The 21,825-nt window shown below is 41.7% G+C and overlaps 2 protein-coding genes across 6 annotated transcripts; one reads left to right on the plus strand and one right to left on the minus strand.

The window, feature by feature from the left end:
• The first annotated feature begins 1,058 nt into the window (after positions 1-1,058).
• Positions 1,059-14,324, plus strand: KDELC1 (KDEL motif containing 1). 3 transcript variants are annotated; one of them, XM_027644345.1, is made up of 10 exons: positions 1,059-1,076; positions 6,168-6,339; positions 6,758-6,963; positions 7,695-7,772; positions 10,842-11,014; positions 11,927-12,164; positions 12,742-12,951; positions 13,308-13,397; positions 13,933-14,037; positions 14,257-14,324. In XM_027644345.1, the coding sequence occupies exons 2-10, from the start codon at positions 6,258-6,260 to the stop codon at positions 14,272-14,274; spliced, it is 1,200 nt and encodes a 399-aa protein (XP_027500146.1). In that variant the 5' UTR covers positions 1,059-1,076; positions 6,168-6,257; the 3' UTR covers positions 14,275-14,324. The 3 variants fall into 3 exon arrangements, with proteins under 3 accessions (XP_027500146.1, XP_027500154.1, XP_027500163.1); XM_027644353.1 differs by lacking the exons at positions 1,059-1,076; positions 13,308-13,397; positions 13,933-14,037; positions 14,257-14,324 and adding an exon at positions 3,822-4,028 and having other exon boundaries at positions 6,134-6,339; positions 12,425-12,853; XM_027644362.1 differs by lacking the exons at positions 1,059-1,076; positions 13,308-13,397; positions 13,933-14,037; positions 14,257-14,324 and adding an exon at positions 3,822-4,028 and having other exon boundaries at positions 6,134-6,339; positions 11,927-12,853.
• A 1,207-nt stretch (positions 14,325-15,531) lies between these two features.
• On the minus strand, positions 15,532-21,623 carry TEX30 (testis expressed 30). 3 transcript variants are annotated; one of them, XM_027644383.1, is made up of 5 exons: positions 21,554-21,623; positions 20,215-20,445; positions 18,720-18,771; positions 17,063-17,274; positions 15,532-15,894 (listed from the first exon to the last, which is right to left on the minus strand). In XM_027644383.1, exons 1-5 carry the CDS (start codon positions 21,569-21,571, stop codon positions 15,721-15,723), a joined length of 687 nt encoding a protein of 228 aa, XP_027500184.1. In that variant the 5' UTR covers positions 21,572-21,623; the 3' UTR covers positions 15,532-15,720. The 3 variants fall into 3 exon arrangements, with proteins under 3 accessions (XP_027500184.1, XP_027500176.1, XP_027500193.1); XM_027644375.1 differs by lacking the exon at positions 21,554-21,623 and adding an exon at positions 21,356-21,530; XM_027644392.1 differs by lacking the exons at positions 20,215-20,445; positions 21,554-21,623 and adding an exon at positions 19,909-20,160.
• Positions 21,624-21,825: the final 202 nt, after the last annotated feature.

Here is a 21,825-nt window from a genome sequence, read left to right on the forward strand (position 1 = left end):
GGCGCCTCCTTGGCGCCCCCCCCCCCCCCCACCTATACGCCCTCATGGTCTCGCCCGCGGGGCAGGCGAGGGAGGGAGAGGAGGGGCAAGTCGGGGATGGCGGGAAGGGGGTCTGGCGTTGGTAGTAGGCACAAAGCGGGAAACACAAAGCCTGAGGGTTCTGGGCCTGTTCAGCCTCGGGAAGTGATGTCTGAGAGGGGATCTCATCAGTGTCTATAAGTATCTGAAGGGAGGGTGCCAAGAGGATGGATCCAGGCTCTTTTCGGTGGTGCCAAGCAATAGCTCAAGAGGCAGTGAGTGGGCAGAAACTGATGCACAGGAAGTTACACCTTAACATGAGGAAGAACTTCTTTACTGTGCAAGTGACTGTGCACTGGAACAGATTGCTCAGAGAAGTTGTGGAGTCTCCCCTACTGGAGATACTCAAGAACCATCTGGATACAATCCTGTGCCATGTGCTCTGGGATGACCCTGCCTGAGCAGGGAGATCGGACCAGATAACCCACTGTCATCCCTTCCAACCTGGCCCATTCTGTGAAAAAGCAAAGTGATGTTGGCTAATGAAACCCTGATTCAAGTGGTTCGTCGCCACTGCCACCCGGAGTGCTGCATGTGCTCGGCAAAGCCTCCCAGCTCTGGCCCCGACAGCCACTGGAACTGCCCCCTGGGCAGCTTGGGGTCACCCCATGCCCTCACTACATCCCTTTGGGATGCAGGTGCGCCAAGTACCTGCACCTGCTGGCACCTGCCTGCCTCAAATGGCCTAGGGGGTGTCTGGGACACCAGTTCCTGCTGCCCCAAGCTCTTATGTGAAAGTGGGATATCGTAGGCCAGGCTCAACACAAGTCTTGGTTCAGCTTTGGGGCCACGCTACTAACTTGGCTACATCTTCCTGCTGAGCATAGTAAAGGTGTAGGAGCATAATAGTGAGTGTTAGGTTATCCCTGGGAATAGGGGACTGACATCTGGACCTTTTGTTTGCACCAGGTTTCTCTTGGTTCCCCTGACAGTAATAACAGTACATGTAACAAAAATGCTTCCAGAAAACTGTATGAAGGAACAGAAGTCTATTTTAGGTAAGTGTCTAGAACTGATGAAAATACTTTTCATCGCATCCTTCACCCAGCATAATTTCAACATGAACAACACAATGACACTGAAGATACAATTGGAGCTGTTCTGGTACTACCACTATTATTTAAAATTCGTTTATTTTTAAATATCTGAAATCATGATATTAATTAATTGATTTTATAACAAAGTAGTTACAAAATTTTAAATAAAAAAAGTTATATGGGGTACTGCTGAAGAAGATTCACTGCCAGCGATTACAGCACAGTGCTCTCAGCTCACAGAGCCCCTACTCCCAGCAGTAGTTTATGTGAGAAGTGCTGCAGATAATGAGAAAAAATAAATGTGTTCTCGAATGCTAGAGTTATTTGATAGTTCTTAGTGGTTAGGCAGAGCAAAGTTGCAAAAGTCATCTAGAAAGAAGTTGTGGGTACAGCCAAGTTTGCCATCCCCTGTGTTAAGGAAACTTCCCTGTCCAACCACTCTGGCACTCTGGCAGTCAGACTCGCGGGACTGAGGCCCCTTTGCAGCTACACCCCCCACACTCACAGTCAGACCAGGTTTCCTCACAAGCTTGACCCCAGGTTTCCCATAGCGCAGTCTCAGACATCCAGATCCTTAAAAGAATTTAATCTTGGTGCAATAACTAAATAAGAAAATAATAGCTCTTGCTGGTGTCTCCGAGGAGGGACCCTGAACAAAGAGACCCCTGGGCTTTTAGACCCTCATAGTCTAAGGAAGGGCAAGTCTGGGGGTCCTTGGCTCCTGCCCTGTTGCTGAGTGTCTGGTCCCCTGGATGGGCCACGGGTCCCAGTGCCCTTTGTTAGGCAAAAGGTCAGCAGTTCACAGCCCCTTGCCTTGGGCTGGGGCTTCTGCACCCCCAGAGCTCAACCTGCAGCTGGCACTGCAGCTGCACACTGAGCTACCTGCACTGAATGTATTCTTTAACACCCTGGACACAAGTTTTCGGTATTTTACATGGCTTCATCCTGAGGCAACATCCCTATTGTAATGGAGAGCAGCCCTTATGCCTTTGCCAGCTGGAAGCCTGTTGAGCCTTAGTTGGCCAACAGCCTTTGATGTAATTAAATGATTCTCCCTCCAAAGCATTTTTATCTGAGCCAAATTATAGACATTAGGGTAGCAGCAACGTTGGCTTTGCCAGCCAGGACTAAAATTAGGTTGCATGATTTATCTTACAACTTGTTTGGGTGCTGACAAATAGTGTCAGATCTCTGCATGGATTCCCTGAGCTGCACTTATGTGGAGGAGAAAAGCTGGAGGAGAGAACATCAGGAGGGTGGAAGTGTGTCACCCTTGCTTCATCACTGCTGTGTCAGTGCCACCCTGCTAGGAAGAAGAAGGATGTTCTGTGAATTCTATAGCTTTTAAATAAAAACATCTCTAAAGTTCTTTTCCACTAGAGGGGACTGGCTTCTCTGGTACAGCAAAATACAAGTAGAGTATGATTTCTGCCTGTATAACACATCAACAGAGTAAAGATGGGGAAAGAAGAGCTAAAAGGTCATGGATATAAAATAGGGCCTGTGTGAATTTTTAGGCTGGAAATTGCAAATCTTCTAACTGAATGTCCTGAAAAACCATGTCAATGGGAACATCATGGGGCAAAACCTATGTTTTTAAAAGCTGGAGCTTGATAATTTTTAAGTAATTTCATAATGAGGTTGTTGGTTAGAAAAGACTGCATTCGTTAAACCAAGTGATCATTTTTCAGCTTGCAATTTTCTCCAAGAAAGTGACTTTTGTGTGCTTTTCTCTAAACATGCAGTATTTCAAAATATAAAAAACAAAATCTCTTTGAAATTCATGACTCTGATGATGAGGTTTAATTTTCTGTATTGTTTGCCTTAACAAAAAGAGAAAAGCAAAAAGGAGCAAAATTGAAAGTATCTTTTGGGATTTGAGTTCTCCCATGAAGAAGCCTTAATTTTTGTAAGGCTTCTGCAGCTAAATGACAAAAGCATTTGTTTGAATACAACCTACCTGAAAGGAGATTGTAGCAAGGTAGGTGTTGGTTTTTTCAAGAAGTAAGTGATGAGAGGAAATGGCTTCAAGTTGCACCAGGGAAAGGTTTAGACTGCATATTAGTAAAAATTTCTCCACAGAAAGGGTGGTGAAGCAGTGGAACAGGCTGCCCAAGTTAGTGGTTGAGTCACTACCCCTGAGGATATTTAAAAGGTGTGTAGGATGTGGTGCTCAGGGACAGGGTTTACTAGTGGAGTTGGCAGTGCTGGGTTAGCAGTTGGACTCCATGTTCTCAGGGGTCTTTTGCAGCCCAAATGGTTGTGTTTGTAGTTAAGCAAAGCACTGGCACTAGCGTTCTGCAACCTGAGGTTGGATTATTTGACAGACAAAAGCCCATGGAATCACCGAAGGTGCCTGTTGGGCGATTGGCAGGGGACTGATGTGGTGCCCTTTCACCTCTGCTGCAGACAATCCTAGACCTGAGCTACCCGCTGCCCCACATCACAGAACCACGGCATAGTGAGGGTTGGAAGGGACCTCTGGAGATCATCTAGTCCAACCCCCCTGCCAAAGCAGGTGTGACACAAGTGCGGGTGACACAAGAAAGTCTCCACGCGGTTTCCAGATGTCTCCAGTAAGGACTCCCGCGGCGCCTCCCGCCCAGCCTGCGGCTCCAGCAGCGCCGCCCCGCCTTCCCCTCCGTCCCCGCCCCGTGAAGCCGCGCCGAGGGCAGGACTCCCCAGCGCCGCGGCGAGGGCAGGAGGCCGGTTCCGGCGGTGTTCCGCCGTCTGGGCAGCGCTGCCCATGCTGTGGCCTCTGTGCCTCGCCCTGGCAGCCGCGGCGGCGGCCGCGGGCGGGGCCGGGCAGCCGAGCGCCGAGCGCAGCGCGGTGTGGGGGCCCGGGCTGCGGGCCCAGGCGGCGCTCCCCGCACGGTACTTCTTCGTGCAGGCCGTGGACGCCGAGGGGCAGAGGTGAGGACGCGGCGGCTTTCCAGGGACATTGTGGGCAGTCCGGAAGGCTTGGGGTTTTCTTGTAGAAAGGGCAGGCTGAAAGATCTCGACGTGACTTTTTTCTGTATATCACTTAGTGAAAACTAATTAATTTTTTCTGTGATTATCACATAACTTCGCGATTTGCAGGGGATGAAGATGATGCAAATGTTCAGCAGCAAAACATACATGTTAGTCCAACCAAAAATTTATTATTTATTCTCTTTTGTCAAAACTTTAACAGTGACAAATACATTTAATTTATTATGTTCAGGCATCCTGCTTGTTTCCACTGTTGGGAACATCAGTATTTCTCCTACATGTGTAGGCATGACATCAGTAAAGTCATTTACTAATTACTCCATAGGCCATTAGATAAAACTTCATAGGAATGAAATAAGATGAGGAGCAATGGCCATAAACTAAAACACAAGAAGTTCCACTTCAGCGTGAGGAAGAATTTCTTTACATTGAGGGTGGCAGAGCACTGGAACAGGCTGCCCAGGGAGGTTGTGGAGTCTCCCTCTCTGGAGACATTCCAAACCCACCTGGACACATTCCTATGTCACCTGCTGTAGGTGACCCTGTCTTGGAAGGGGGGTTGGACTAGGTGGTCTCCAGAGGCCCCTTCCAACCCTAAGTATTCTGTGATTTTGTGATTTTCAGAGGACGCTCATGGCTTCCCATTTCTAAAGGGAAGAAACTCTGATCGTACAGCCCAGGTAGGAGCTTGGAATGCTCCATCCAGTCATCCAGATTAGATGCACCATGGCTTGTGTCAGTCCAGAAGCTGCCAGTTCAGTTTATCATGGAAAGTAAATATTTCCTGCCTTTCGTTGAACTGCCAGATCCCTGGTATGTCTGGACAAGTTAAAGTAACCAGACTGTTGGGCTGTAGTCCAGCTACTTAGTAGTAACTTAGTCCAGCTAGTCCCACCACCTCTTTCTCTATCCGAGGCTCTCCATAAATATTTTGGACTGTGTTTAAAGGGATGAAAGAAAGGTGGAAGAAAGTTGGCAGATGCAGCATTTTGACTGCACCAGCTTTGTTTGTACCTCAGTGATATGTGATAACTTCAGATGATTTTTCAGATTACTGTATTTGGTTTTATGGAGATTTTTCTGTGTTTGGTATATGATGAATTTTACCAAAATATTGTAAGTACACACTGAATTACATGATCCCACTGTAATGTTTTTTTCCCTACTGAGACATTGGCATTTTTAGTATTCTTTTTTTCCCCCCTGTATGAGCTACCATAAGCTTTACTTCCTTAAATAATACCTGGAAAATAAAATAATCTGAAAACATTTTGCGTCTGAATGTAAAATAACAGACTTATTAAGCTGCTAAAGCGAAACTTGTTTTAGTATTTTTTTTTATAGAATCATGGAATGGTTTGGGTTAGAAGAGACTTCTAAAGATCACCTCATTCCAACTCCCATACCATGGGCAGGGACACCTTCTACTAGACCAGGTAGCTCAAAGCTCTGTCCAACTTGACCTTGAACACTTCTACTTATGGGGCATCCACAACTTCTCTGGGCAACCTATTTCTGTGTCTCATCACCCTCGTTGTAAACAATGTCTTACTTATATTCAATCAGATCTACTCTTTTTCAGTTTAAAACCGTTGCCACTTGCTCTGTCCCTACAGGACAGAACACCAAGATATATCCATTTATCTACATGCTCTCTACCTTCCCATCATTTTATATTTGAGCTACTACTAATCAAGAGCTGTGCTGGATTTTTAAAGCTGCTCTGTTCCCACATAGTCAAAGACCGTATTTCCAACACCGTTCAACATATAGGGCACCAAGTGATTTTTAGAGGTGTGTTCATGACCGAGTGAAACCTTCTTGATGCCTTATGCTTCAACAGCATGAGACATTTTAGGTAGCCTAACAAAATTCCCTTTGGAAAAAATCACGCCTTGTTTGCGAGCATTAGGATGTACTCAAAGAGGCCTAGCATGGCTCAGTGAAGTTACTGGAAATCTGTCAGCTTGAGAAGGAATGGGTTGGACTAAAATATCTGTTGTGTGTTGGCTTTTTTATTAAGCTCCCACTTACTCTCCGGGTAGGTTCACTTCGTCACCAGGTGAAAATGCATTCCAGGTGAAGATCACTGCTCCTGATGAACAGTTCACTCGGGTTGGTGTGCAAGTGTTAGACAGGAAAGATGGTTCCTTCCTCGTGAGATACAGGATGTACGCGAGCTACCAGAACCTGAAGATAGAAGTCAAAACTGGAGATAAACATGTCGCACAGTCTCCATATGTTTTAAAAGGTAAGAGGCAGCATTACACACAGATTTCCTATCACAGTTTTTTCTCACAAACTGTGTGCCAGAATGTCTTCTCGGATAATCATAGGATTCTTTGGGACCTCAGTACTTTTCTGAACTGTCAAATCCATTGGAATTATGGATTCTTTATAAGTGTCCTACACATACTATTTAAAATAATAAAAAGAAGCAAATGCTGTGAAGCTGTTGCCTAGCAAATACATGGAGAGGGCTCACACAGAAGCTGATGTAGATTGACATGACTCCGTTGGAATTAAAAAAAAAAATTTCAAACATGTCCATTCGGAGAGTTGCTGACTGTTTGGCACTAAGCAATGAATGTTCAGTGCCTGACCCTCCTTTGTGATCTCAACAAGTCAATAGTATGATTTATTAAAAATAATAATTGTGTTCCTGATAGGACCTGTTTACCATGAAAACTGTGACTGCCCTCAGGAGGACAGCAGTGCTTGGCTGGAAGAGATGAACTGCCCTCAAACCATGCCACAGATTCAAAGAGACCTAGCAAATTTTCCCACTGTTGATCCAGATAAGATTGCAAAAGAAATTCCACAGAGGTTTGGACAAAGACAGAGTTTGTGTCACTACACCATCAGAGATAACGAGGTACGGAATGGGATAATGTGAAGTCCCTATGGGAACTTGGTAGCAAAACATGCAACTGGGCAGTTTGGCTGTTCCCAGTTGTAAAAGCTTCTTTGCTTGCTTCTCTGTTCTTGAATACTTTGCAGTTTGTATATGAGCTCAGCAATATCTGTCCTGCTTTATAAGTGCTTCTTGTCCACATTGCAACTGAAGCAACTGCAACACAGCAAAGGCAAATTACTTTCCAGGCAATCAATATGAGTACTGGGCACACACCCAAGTCTCCTAAATGCTAATTCAGTTTCCTGTTTGCTGAGTAATACTGCTGTGAAGTATCACAATCATCTAATTTGGAGTGCATTAATAAATTACATTGTGCATAGTTCTGAGGTAAGGAAATACCACTTTTAGTTCCACTGAGGATCAATCAGAGCTACAATTCTTTTTAACAGAACTGTACTTCAGCAGAGTTTTATAGGGAAATGGGAACAGTGGAACACAACAGAAGTAGGCAACCAGTTTCTGTTTCCATGAAACAGACCTGGAATATTTTAAAAAGCAGGCAAAGCTTGTAATTTTTTTTTTGTCAGTTTTCTGTGATGAGATTTCTAAAGCTTCCCAGCTGATTCATAAATCTGTACAGCCATACAATCTGTCTGATTAGTTGCTAAGCAATTAGAAGAGCTCTAAATTGTGGCAGCCATTCTCTGAAATGAAAACACCAGGCCAATAAAACTTTTGTTTATTTTCAGGTTTATATAAAGACATATGGGGAACATGTTGGCTTCAGAATTTTCATGGATGCCATACTGCTTTCTTTGACAAGAAAAGTGAGTATATCTACACAGTCATTTATTCTGTATGCCTCAATTTATAGAAGCCTGGGATTAACAAATACACTTCTGCATATTTGTTGCTGTATCTGTTAAAAAGCTCTTGTTCTTTCATTAATAATGGAAAGGTCAGATGGATTTTCCTTATTTGAAGCTGGCATGTTCTAGAATGCCATCTGATCAGAGTATCACAAAAGTTAATTGAATAGCACGCTTTTATAGGTGAGTTGATAAATCTGGACAGATTGTGTTGTTTTTTTTTTTCTGTAGACAAAATAAATCATCCTGTAGCATTTAATAGGAAATTTGCTAGTACAGTTTACAAGATGACTTAAGAAAAGTAGGACATGTATATCATCCTCCATTAAATTCAGTTAAGGAGGAGGACCAAAAGCCCAGCAGGTGTTGTGTGGGGAAACTCCCTTGATTGTACAAGCAAAAAGCACCATGAAGACTCTTTCCTAGGAAAACTTTGAAAAAAAACCTGACGTACACAGTGACAGAATATAGCAGGGCTGAAGTTTCAGCACATGCAAATATGTGATTTTTACATAAAATAAGTAGTAAGAGAAATATTAATATAGCCAAGTTAATATCTGTTTTTGACTGCAAAAAGGCAAAGTGCCTGGCCTTTTAAAAAGGGGAGAAGGAAGAGAGAGGACCTACTAAAGTATGGAGTTGTTCACCTAAAAACCTTTCTTCAAAATCTAATAAAAACAAACACATTATAAGTAGCTGAAAGATAAGGTAATTGGTATGAAACAACATGGATTTATCATGAAATATAAGTCATAGCACTATAATTTCTTTCTATAACAAGATAACAGTTTCCCTGTATGATGTCTTCATTTTAGGCTTTTGAGGTTAAATCACGAACAACATAGAATTCTTTGCCTAGAAGAAACTAATGTAACCTGCTTGGAAAGCCTTACTTAAATAACTTTTGCCAGTGTTTGCAGAGATGTGAAAGGTGTCACAAACATACTTTTCAGAGATTTATCATAGATTCAGTCACCATTTAATAACTAGTTATATTTTGACTGAATAATGGACTAGAGAATATGCTTATTGAATTTTCAGATAGCAAAAATGAAAGAACCTGCAAGCACCTCATGGTACAGCATTATATCTTTAAATTTTCTTAACAAGTAAGAGACATTGTATGGAAAAATGGATAAAATAAAGTGACAAGGGCAGGATACTACACAAAGGCTAGATAAGTGATATAGTTATGACAGCTATTTAAAAAGGGGGGAGTGGTAATTTTCTGCAGAAAAGCGTGAAGGTTTAAGGTATCACAAATGTAATGTGAGTCAACAGTGGCATGCTGTTGTGAAAACTAACCACACATATTAACACAACACGTGAAAGAAATGTAAAATAACCATCCTCAGGATGAGTAATGGATCAGTTATGCTACTCTATCTGCCTTTGGGTGTCATGCTTTAAGAAAGATTACACAGGAAAATGGTAAGAATGACTAGACATACAAATGAAAAGTCATTTAAGTGGGGATTGTTTCATCTAACAGTTTCTAAGGGAAGATGTCAATGTAGCCTTTAATTATCTAAAAGGTTGCTCCACAGAAGATGGAAGTAAACTGTTCTTGGTGTGAGTAGGCAGTAGAAATAATGGAATTAAATTGCATCTATGGAATTTAGGCTGAACATTGAAAAAGAATTGCTAACTCTGAAGACAGAAACTGTTTACAAGAAGACACAGTTTGTCTCAGTCCCATTAAATACCTCGGAAATTTCTATCAAGACGTTGTCACCGAATGACAATACATCTTTTGGTTGGAGAAGAAGATATAACCTGCTGAATGATTCTGCCATTGAAGATGTAGATAAAATACAATTTGTAGGGGTTTGTGCCCATTATAACCATTAGATGGCACTGTGCTAATGAAGTTTAGTGCTGAGGATTAGAATGTGTAGCAACTCCCACGGAAGGTACACAATGAAACCTTTTCTGTCCGTCTATGTACTGAAGGCAAAAAGTACTGCTTTGGGTATCTGCCTCTTCCCGTGTCGTCGAGTTAAAGAAGAATATCTTCCAACCATTTAGGGGAGTTTTGATATTTGCCAAATTATTAACTTCTTTTGCTTTGAAAGAGGCAACTAAGGGGGATGTAGTAGAGATTTATGTTTTTTTAAAAAATTTAAGAGAGTGAACTGAGATACAGCCTGAGTTCTATACTGACATTATAGGTACCTTCAGGTTTCTGTAAAACATAGCCATATGTCATCTTTTGCCTTTTGCTCTCCAGACTGAACTGTCCTACCATTTTCAGATTTTCTTCACAAGGCAGCTGGTCCTTTCTTTAGAAAAGTGTGAAGCTGCCTTTTTTTGTACCTTTTCTTACTTCACTTGCAAATACCCAAACCACATGCAGTGCTTAAGATCAGGGTGCAACACAGTTTCATATAGCTGCAAAATTATGCCCTCTATCCTGCTTCCTGGCCATCAACAGTATTTTGCTTGCTTTTTAGCTGTGATAGTGATTTCAGCAATGGTTCCATACTACAAAATACTTTAAATAAGTGAGGATGTTATGCTTAATAATTAACCCCAGCTCTGACTAAATGTGGTCTTCCCATCATAGCTGTTCATTTCTGTTTCTTCTGTTGGATTTAGGCATCCTGCAGACACAAGGTGAATCAGTTCACTGATGTGACAGAAAGCTAATTTACCACCCAAAAGCAATATCCCATATAGTAACAAGGTGGTTCAGCTTACCTTGGAACTATAGAATTGCTTACTAGGTCCCAGTGCTAGCCTGATACAAAGATTGTGTGGCCAATTATGTAAAGAACCCAGCTTCTAAAAAGGGAGCATTTTTGTGACTTTGTACAAATCTTTTTTTAAAAAAATATTATCTTGCAGGCTTTACTCTGTGGTCTCAGTACTTCTAACATGTTTCTAAAGTCTAATGATGTATTACAGGTATATTAAGTATATTAGACACCTGGTTATTTTTTCCTCATGCTTTCAAAATGCAAGATGGCAGCAGAAGAATACTGCTTTGTGTTAAATTGCACTTGTGCCTAATTTGCTTCTGTTTAGGTGAAAATGCCAGATGTAGAATTTTTTGTTAATTTGGGGGACTGGCCTCTGGAGAAAAAGAAGTCCCCACAGAACCTGCACCCCATCTTCTCGTGGTGTGGGTCCAGTGAGTCAAAAGATATCGTTATGCCAACATATGACTTAACAGACTCAGTTTTGGAGAGTATGGGACGGTAAGAAATTGCTTAAACTTTCCACAAAATTCACAGTGAATGATTTTCCATAGAGATATGTATATTAACAGTGTATTAACTGTTTCCATTTATTCATTGAGATAATGGCACGCTGCAGGTAGGCAATAACTGTGTAATCAATATGTTAACATTATAGTTCACTGTTTCATTTAAAAAACCAAAATCAATAGCAGTTAGAATGTTTCAAGGGTAATTATTTGGTTTGTTTGCTTTGTTTCTCCCCACATGAATATATTGATGACTACCCAGGTGTCTTTTTTTTCCTGATTTTGATAGAGTCCTTTTTTCTGTACCTTTAAAATCCCAACATAGCTAGAATTCTTGAACTAGGAGCTACTATCTCCCATGTTGATTACTGATCATAATTAGGCTTGGCAACTGCTCTGTTGTTGTCCTGAAATACTGCCAAGCCAGCTTCTAAGAGATCTCTGTAATCCATCTTGAAACTGTTTATCATTTCACTGCGTTTAGTTCTGGTTCCTTTTTCTATTATCAAGACTTTCCCTAAATTTGCTACCTTCTGCCCTCCCAGTTTATGTGTTTTAATTTAGCAACATTTTTAAGGAAGCGAAATATGCTGTATTAAGCAAGTTACTTTACCCTGCATCACTTTCACCTGTTTGGAAAACATATCCACTTTTACCTGCTTTTTTCCATGACAATTGCCAGGTACTCTTTCCCCATGCCATGTTGTTGAACTGATGCTGTCATGCCACACACCTGTGAATTTAACATTTGTTATGTTTTTATTGCTGCAAAATATTGATACAATACAGATCATGGTGTGCTCATGACTTACTTTCCTCCTTGGTATTCACCTGTTGGTACTGTAATTGCACTCAAAAATATTTCCAGCAGGCTTCCCTATTAAATCACTTCTTTCTGCTCCAGAGTCAGTCTGGATATGATGTCAGTTCAAGCAAACACTGGCCCATCGTGGGAAGACAAGAATACCACAGCATTCTGGAGAGGACGTGACAGCCGCAAAGAGAGGCTTGAGCTTGTAAAACTCAGCAGAAAATATCCAGAGATCATAGATGCTGCTTTCACAAACTTTTTTTTCTTTAAACATGATGAAAGCCTCTATGGCCCTATTGTTAAGCACATTTCATTTTTTGATTTTTTTAAGGTAAGTCACTAACCATTTTTCATAGAACTAGGTTTCCCATTATCGAATAACTTAGTATGTATTATTAATAATAAAGTGGTTTTTAGTTTTTCAGGACAACACCAGTAACAAGCATGAATAGACATCCCTCCAGGGAGATTAACTGCTATGTAGCTCTTACACTGAAGATGATAATGTCTGATTTACATCTAAAGGTTCTATAGAACCTTATGTAATCTATATAACTTCAAGTTCCTTTTTATTTCTTTTTCCTGATTCAGCGATCAGGACTACTAACATAACTAACATAGTGGGAAAATCGGTGGATGAAGTGGCACATCTACCCTCACATCAGAGGATGAGCGTCTAAGAATTCCCGGAGAACTTAACTGATGAAGAGGGCAGCTCTGTGTACCCTGCACTGTGATGAATTCCAAACTAAATAATAAAAGCTACTTAGACATTGATGCTTGCCTAGCCAGTCCTACATGTCTCAATATCGGCAAGTCAGTAACACCAGTGCCCTCAGAATAATATAATCTAACCAAGCCACTGGGATCTTGTGTTTGTTAATAACGTATGGTCCTTTTCTTTCCAGTATAAATATCAAATTAATATTGATGGCACAGTGGCAGCATACAGATTGCCTTATCTACTAGCAGGAAACAGTGTGGTGCTAAAGCAAGACTCCATATACTATGAGCATTTTTATAATGAGCTGCAGCCGTGGAAACATTATATTCCATTTAAAAGTGACCTGAGTGATCTACTAGAAAAACTACAGTGGGCAAAAGAGCATGATGAAGAGGTAAATACACATTTAGAAGTGCTCAGTAATGTTTCTAGAAGAGAACAAAAATTGCATTTCCTTAAAACAAACAAAAAAACCTATTAGAAGAACTTAAAAATTATTTTCAACTCCACAAATAAGAAAAACACTTGAAAAATACATAATACTGCCCTTAATTTGAAATTAAACTTTGCAAAGAATTAAGAACATTTTCATAACAGTGCCTTAACATTTAAATTAAAAATGCTTATTTAAGTTATCCTAAACTCTCAACATCATACTTAACTCCATAATCAACACTGGCATCCTGAAATAAATATTAGTTTTGGGGAATAATAAAAAAACCAAAACAAACCTTTTATTTTTTTTGACAGGCAAAAAATATTGCAAAATCTGGACAAGAATTTGCAAGAAACCATCTCATGGGAGACCACATTTTTTGTTACTACTTCAAACTTTTCCAGGTCAGTATATTTTTAATGGCTACTGGCACAAAAATAGTAATCACAGAGAAAGAATTCAGGGCAATGGAGCTGCTGGAAATTGGCCAGCCCAATACTTGAAGCCACAGAGCAAGCATCAGCAATTAAAATCTTAATTTGGTTTACAAACGTATTCAGTTATATCCTGTGAAACCTCTTTAAGACTATGGTGATGTGATGCTTTCAGAAGCAGTCATATCCCATAAATCGTGATCTAATCTGCAAGAATATGTTGCCCACAATGATCAAAGAATTCCACATCAGATGCACACCCTGTGAACCACAGCTGAAAATATCTGTGCATTAGCACCAAGGTACCGAAACTCCAGTGAGGCACCCGAAGGGGCTCCCTTCTGCAGTTAAGTATCTGCTTACCCTGTGACACAGTGTGGAGTAACAGATTGTGTACCCCAGAGTTTTTACAGAATTACTCAGCTGAGTTGGTGCAGTATTTACAGCCAGACATACAATCTAACAGCTTTATGAATTAACAATACCTTCATTTTTTTTAAACTAGGAATATGCCAGCTTGCAAGTGAGCGAGCCAAAAATCAGAGATGGAATGGAGAAAGTGCCACAGCCTGATGATGACCTTTTCCCATGTACTTGCCACCGAAAAAAGGTACAGTACTTGCAGAGTTAAACATAAAGTGCTAGGTGTCTTCAGTTCTTGTCAACCTCCCTGGGAGAGGCGCTGCTCAGTGCCCCTGATATCAGTTAACAGGCCAAGCCATTAACACCTATCAAACTTAGAAACGTTTCTTGATGTATTTGCAGGACTAGACAGTGAAAAATTGAGCTTCCAGTTAACTGAAACACATTTCTTCTTTCTTGACTGCAGGCCAAAGATGAACTCTGACAGAAAGGAATTAATTAATTTTTTCAGTATTTGCCTACATTCAGACTGTCTTCTTAAAGAAAGAAGAAAAATTTGAATTAATATGCCAGCGGATAATGTCAGTGGATATTATGAAGTTTACCATATGGAAGAAAACAAAGTACCCCCTATTTCCTTTTTATTATGTGGTGGTGGCAGAATCTTGTTCAAACACATTTTTATGATTTTTTTTTAATTAAAAACATGTTTGTATCAGTTATGTGTTCCTGTCCTGAGTTACCTTGGAGATCCAGATACTTTTTACTCATGCTTGTTATACTGAGTCTTTTCAGAAGTCTGTTCTGCAAAAAAGGGTGGATGAGAATTGTACATTTGCTCCCCACACACGTATCTACCCAAAGGCTTCTTTTTCAGACCATAACCTTGATCCTTCTGAGAGAATCAGTATTCTCAAAGTTAGGGGGGTGGGGTTCATAATAAATCTTGTTAACCTGAAGGAAAAACACAATTCATATATTGCTGTAAGCTTTGGTTACACCAGCAGGTTACTCATAGCCCATAATGGGGAAGGCTGCAGCTGCCAGCACACAGGAAGTGTTTCATCTGCTGTGCAATGTCAGAGCTCAGACAAGGACTTAAGTTCCCCTTGCTAATGGGTAATGAGGTCCAGACCCTGGCCTGCCCCTTTAGAGCCCTCCAGAGAGAAGTCTTGTGCAGCAGGTCACACTGGAGGCAGAACCGCTTCCTGCTTCAGGAGCTCCTCCATCCCTATAAACACAATTTGTTGTTCATCAGTATTTATTAGAGGGCCTCTGTGATCAGTCCTTTACACAAAGGACATGTCTGGAGGAGACTGTTCAAAGCTATAACCCACATTCTTTGATCCACTGCCCAGCTGTGCCTGCATTACCTCCTCCTCCCTACACAGTCCCACAGTCTGGCTCCCTGAGGTGACGACACTGTAAACCATGAGACTCCTCTCAGCACCTGGGAGTGGAGGATGTGGGACCAAGGCAGGGTAGTACACCAGGCTCACCAGCCTCAGGTGCTGTGCTGGTAGAATTCCACAAATCAGCAGGTTTTAATTGCAAGCAAGTAGAGCATCAGTGATGTACTCAGAAATTGAAGGTACCTAAAGATATGCTGTCCAAGTAGATTTTTTTCCAGTATATTACTTCAAATATTAGTCAAAAGCATTTACTTAGTGCTCTCATTCCTAAGTGTTGTATATGGTTAATTGCACAGAAACACAGAAAAAAATGCTGCCATGATACTAAATATTTTCTGTCCTTCAAGAAGTTCTTTATTGTTTTGCATATTTTTTTAATTCATACAAAGCTTTATTTGTATTTGCACTGAGACCTCTGAAAAGATCTGTTTTAAAAAATATGCCTCTCAAAAATAACAAACTCTTAATTTGCCATATTTGGGAAAAACTATGTGAAGAAACTGCTTAAACACTGCAAATTATTTGTGCTCCAGTTCAGCATTCTCTCTAAGCCATGAAAAAACTTGTGCATTTATTTCTTCCATGACATCATCTGTTGTTCGTCCTTTGACTGCCATCCCATGGTTAGCTTTATCAATCCAATGGATTTTTTGGGGGGCTTTCATTTTGCTTGCCACACCTTCTAGCAATTGCTATGGAGAAAATAAGAATAAAAAAGTTAGAGAATCAGCTGCTACAAACTGTGCAACTCCTAGGTGTCTCTCATTTTGCCTATGTAATGCCTAATAGGCAGCTCTTAAAAACAAAATGGATTTGGGTGCACATGAAAAACACCTTGATAGGAAAATGGGATGTATTCTGTATTCAGGATATGAATGCAGTGCTCAGGAATGGGATCTGCTCAAAGGTCTGCCCTCACTCAAACACAGAATAGCAGCAAATTAAAACTTCAAAAACTGAAAAGGTCACAACCCTCTGCAGGCACCTTCCCCACAGTGACAAAGGAATCCACTTCTACTGTCGGAGGGTAGTGCTAGCAATAAAGATAGAACTTTCTAAGTCAGCTTTGTCTATAGGGGCAGAATAGCAATATAATTCCTTAGGGAGTGGCTTTGATGCTGTTGCACTTTCTCAGCAAACAGATCTAAGAACCAGTTCAGAAACTCTTTAAAGATTTCTGCATTAAGAGGGCACTCCAGGGATCTGCTCGTTGCTAGCCTGACTTATTTTGGTGACAGCTCCTCTCAAATGCACTATGACTCCTTAGAAGCTGTCCAGGCATGGAAAATGCCAGTTGGACACACTCCCAAATTCAAGCTGACCTGTTCAAGAACAACAGATACTTGTTTGCAGGAAAATGAGGCAGAAAACCACTGTGTGCTCACCTCTGCACACCTGCTCTTCATCTCTACAGAAATATCACTTTCTACTACAGAAGCCTGATTTGTGAGTCAGAACTGCTTTGCTAGAAGAATTTGTCGTGAAAACGTGACAAATGTGAAATTGGTAGCGCAGTACAGCATATATGTTTTGTAACCTGAAATAGTTAAAACAAAATAGCAACTCACTCCTTCCACAGGCTGCTTTTAATTTGTGCAATAAAAAACACTTAAATCTGCGGTATTGCAGTGGCCCAAAGATGAGTTATCTAAAGTGGAAGATCAAGCATGATCCATAGGTTTTAAGCAGCAAAGGAAAGCACCACCAGGCTTCCTTATGTCCAGCAAAGTCCATCCAAGGCTTCCTTCAGAAGACATATATTTAGAGAAGGCTGTAATCAGGTACACCATACAGATATCACTGGCTCATTTCTACTCTTCCAGACTGCCTTTTCATGGCAGGATTTACAAGGGTACTCACTTTTTCACACATCTCATCTGCTGATCCTGAGACAAATAGCACTGGACACCTGATAAATAATAAATCTTCATCCCGGAGCTTGGACTGAAGTTTTGGTCGATGCAATGGGTAAGATAAACATATGAGACCTCGAATGAAGTCATCATCATCATCATCATTCTGGCTAAGCTGACGTATCAGAGAGGCAGCAGCTCGTGAGCCCATGGAACGGCCTTTCTCCCATGTAGAAATAAAGGAAAAAAGTATATCTGCTGTCACCTCATTCACATTCTGCTTGAGTAAACAACTCCTAAAACCAGTCCAACTGAGTGTATATCAGTGTATCAGCAGTATGAAATGCTAGTGATGCTTTTATTCTTTTATTCCATGAAAAATATTAACCTTAATTTCAACATTTTCTGCTAAAATAGTTGTCTAATTATATTATGATTTCATGTACCCATTTAAAAAAGAAGGGAAAAAGAAAAGAAATGAAGAAGGATCCTTTGCAATACTGGAAGGATACAGCCCATCCCAGGGCAGGGGGAAGAGAAGGACAGGTCCTATGCTCTAGAGCCTTGAAATTTGAGATAGCCATTATATAATCTTATATAATTCTTTTCATGCAACCCCAATCTGCTCAAATTAAAACAAAGTTCTATGCACCTTACTCCCAAAACCAAACCAGCAAGTGTTTATGCACACCTCAAACTTCAACCTAAAAGTAAAAGTAGAAGGGGAAAAAAAAGATAAACTGTGAACTTGTAGCACGAGGTCAGTCAGTAACAGCAGGGGAATATCAAAGCATCTCCTCAAAGACGAGGCATATGAGCTGACAATGCTCTGTAATTGAGTGTTACAAGTGGCTGATTCCAGTGGGATTAACTTGCATCAGCACAGATTTTGTTTCACTTAGTCAGAGAACATTTAGAATTTCCCATATCAAGTTATTCCTAATCACCCCATTTACTCCCTTCTTCACATTATATAGCTTTTTTTTTTTTTTTATCTGCCACTAAGTTTTAACTACCAAAACCTGTTTTGGGAAAACTGTTTTCCATTTACCAGTAACTAGAATTCTTCAAGACCTGCAGTTAAAAAGTACACATGGATTATCAAAAAACTCATGCCCTGTCACTTTTAAGTGATAAGTAAGTTTTCTCCCAAAGTACCTGGAAAATGCAATCTGTTGCTCTTTCCTTCCTCCTCTACAGTGAGATCTGTGGCATAGTGAGGAAGGTGAATAGATCTAGACAGCCATGCTCTCGAGAATCTGATGGAAGCAGCAGGCTGAATGTTCCCACTGGTGACCCGAGCAGCAGTGCTGCTCAAGCCAGCTGCACACGTGCCCTACACAGCCACCAGCTCCAGGGCTGGTCACATTCAGCTCCAGCGGAAGACCCCCAAATGCAGATCTGTAAGTGGGCTTGGCACCCATGTTCCCATGGCAGGCAGAGGGCTGCTGATCCACTAATGAAGGTTACACAGTGTTAAATTGTCAGCTCTCCCCAGCTAACCCACTACTGGGAGGTTATTCAGCTTGTTCCAACATCAGACTGAGACCTGTCATCCACATCTGTTTGTTCACTTTTCAACAAAGTGGGATAGACTTGGAATAGTTACAGACTGCTATTACTGGAGACAGAAGAGAGAAATATATTGATAATAAAAACAATACCTGCAAGGAAGACTCCATAAAGTTTATAATCATCAGAAAGTTTTAAGTATTCCTAAACAAATAAGATAAAGAGAAGCATTACAAGTCAGAATTACGACAGCTGGGAAGCTGGAGATTTCTTCTGTTTGTAGCTACTAAATACAAAATGGGAAGCTCTTTTAGCACTTCAGATTAAACAAAGAACAGATACATACAAGTTGCTCTTGGTTTTTTCACACAAATGGTTTCATAACATTTTGCAGCAACGACATAAACATAATCGATTTCACATTAACTCTCAGTAAGTCTAAAATATCAGGTGCCCTATCAAGTTACCAAAACACAAGTGATTACTGTGTACAACTTAGTGTAGTAACAGAGGCCATGTACACCCTTGGCCCATCAAAAGGAAAAATAAGTTACCAAAAATGCCCTTCACTCAGATCATGTATTTCCAATTACACATTTGAGACACGATCATTTAAGTCTGACAGAAAAGAAAATTCAGCAACAACTTTTTCAGGTTTTAGGAGATAACTAATCAGATGCTATCTTAGCAGAGGCCTTTAAATTACCTTTACACAGCAGCATATTAACATAAACTCACTAACAACATTGTGCTTCTTCCAAAAAGAATGAAGAACAGATCCACATTAAAGAGAGAAAAGTCTGACTTGAAGTTAATGTACATAAAACCCCAATGACATACAGATTAGTTCCTTAAGAACTGGAATTTGTTCCTCTACAAAACTGCCTCATGTTAAAGGAAAAGTGCTTCCCATGCCCCACTAGAAGTCACAAAATAATCAGGAAAAAAATTCCGTTCCATCCTACATGCTCCAAAAGAGGAGGATTATCTAAACTGATTCTATTGCAACAAAAGCTTCCTTATTTTAACAAAACTTAACTACATGAGAGCATCTTTAACAATGTAGCAGCAGTAGAAAGAGATAAACACCTGCATGTAAGAGGTTAAACTGATTTTGAAATCAAAGATTACTTACGTATTAGAGCTCTCATATGCTAATTCCAATCTCTCTTGCTTCAAATCCTGCCCAGTCCCCTACTCTTTCCCAAAAGTCTGCTTCTCCATCTTCCAAGCCTCAGAGACCCAGCACAACTGCCAGATCAACTTCTTTCTTTCAAAACTACTTTTAAAGCTGTTTCTCTTAATCCCCCACCCCTCACCAAGCCCTCCCAGAACATCTACCTCTTGCTTCCATCCCAAACACTTGAGTTTTTTTTCAAGCTGCAAATTTTCCCAGGAAACACCCTTGCTTTTTCCCAAGCTTTTCTCTCTCTCCCTGAACTCCAACCCACACATTTGTGGCAGCTTTTCCAGCTATTGCCCACAAAAGAATTGCTTCTGCTGTTTCTGTATACAGATAGCTCCATTTCGCTAATCATTGGTTCTAATTTTCCTGCTGTTGCTTGACTAATGCCTGGCCGTAATTTCAGAAACCTGGAAGACAACACCAATAGATCTAAGCTTTGGCAGAATTTGGTCACTTCTTACCACAACTGTTTTGAAAGCCTTAGTCCTATAAGCAACATTAAGACCTTTACAAGTAAACCGCAGGCACAGAACTCCATGGGATGCCAGATAGGTTGCCAAAGACAGTAAGTGAGGGAAATTCATATCTCCTCCAGCTCCATGGGTAAGAATCACTCCATATGTTGATTTCTTCTCTGGGACAGAGAAGATAGCATCAAGGTATTTGTTTCCAAAAGGTATTTTCACTTTAACCTAGAAATGAAACAAATCCCAATATTATTAAAAAAAAAAAAAGGAAGCGTGTTCCAAGTCCACACATTATGATGAACTAAAATCAGACAAGAAATAAACAAAAATTGCAAGCCTGCTTATATTTCTTCCATTTAAGAGTACTAAATAAGTTTACATTACTCAAAGATTCAAAGATTTTCCAAACAAAAATGGGCAAGTCACTTTATGACTCAACACCTTATGTGCTGCATTAGAAAGTGAAGCATCCCTAGCTTCAAAGCATAAATTGAAACGATTCTTACCTTCTCTATGTATCTATGTCTAGCTTTTCCAGAGCCACCTAGCAGCCTAAACCACAAGAATATGTGACATTAAGACACAGCCCAGCAAACCTCTCCAGACTGCACAGTGGGAACCACTCAATGAAAGAGCAGCCTGCATATAGCCAAGGACTGAACTCTCCCCGGGGACAGAAGACAGCACAGGTGCAGACAATGTCAGCTCCAAGGGGGGCGCAGAAACCCCAGTCAGCACAGGAGGAGCAGAACCAAACTGCTCAGGACCAGCTGATGTTCTGCAGAATGAAAGGGAGCTGGACAGCAGAGCATACGTGTTCCTGCTGCAGCTTCTGAGAACAAAAAGGCAAACACCTCGGTGCTGGGATGAAACCCAACTTCATTCCACTGCCTCCCAAAGGCTCTCCCTGGCAGCGGTCCCACGGGGGAACTGCGCAGAGGGGCAGGAGGTTGTCGGCGGCCTGGCCGAGATGCTGCTCCCGTAGCCTCTGCCCGGCTAAAGTGGTGGGAGATGCCAGACAAGGGGATGGTAGTGGCGCCTGTACACAGAGATGGGCAGAGCAGCCACAGCTGCACTTCCCGACCCCCGGGCCGCTGCTCAGCGGGGACCGGCCCAGGCGGCCTCAGCTGCCCACCAGCCGTGGATGCGCCTCTGCGGGGAAGGCAGAAGCGACAGCACACCCACCCCGCCCCGCCTTCCCCATCTCCAGAGGCTCCTCAGAAGGGAGGGGCAGTTGCCGAGGCTGCAAGACCCCACGTATCCCAAGGGAACAAAGGCACGCGGACCCCGCGGGCCGCAGGCACCGCCGATGGGATACGGCCCGCGGCCATACCTCGGCATGCCCGCTCATCCTGGCGGTGACGTCACGCAAGTGACAGTCCGCCGGGCCAGTCCCGCCCCGGGGGCCGGGCACTGCCTGGCGCTGAATGGTCCACAGCGGGGAGGCCCCGCCCCCCGAGGCGAGAGCGGGCAGCTGGAAGGTGTTGGGGTGTTGGGGAGCTCTGGGGGTGGGTGGCTTGTGTCGCGTTAAGTAAACAAAAGCTGACAATAAATAGCTTTTAGTCCCCTGTACATGTAAAAAACCACGGAATGGTGGGTGGTGAC

This window comes from Corapipo altera, unplaced genomic scaffold (assembly GCF_003945725.1).
Source record: "Corapipo altera isolate COAL_440 unplaced genomic scaffold, ASM394572v1 0, whole genome shotgun sequence".
NCBI classification, from domain to species: domain Eukaryota; kingdom Metazoa; phylum Chordata; class Aves; order Passeriformes; family Pipridae; genus Corapipo; species Corapipo altera.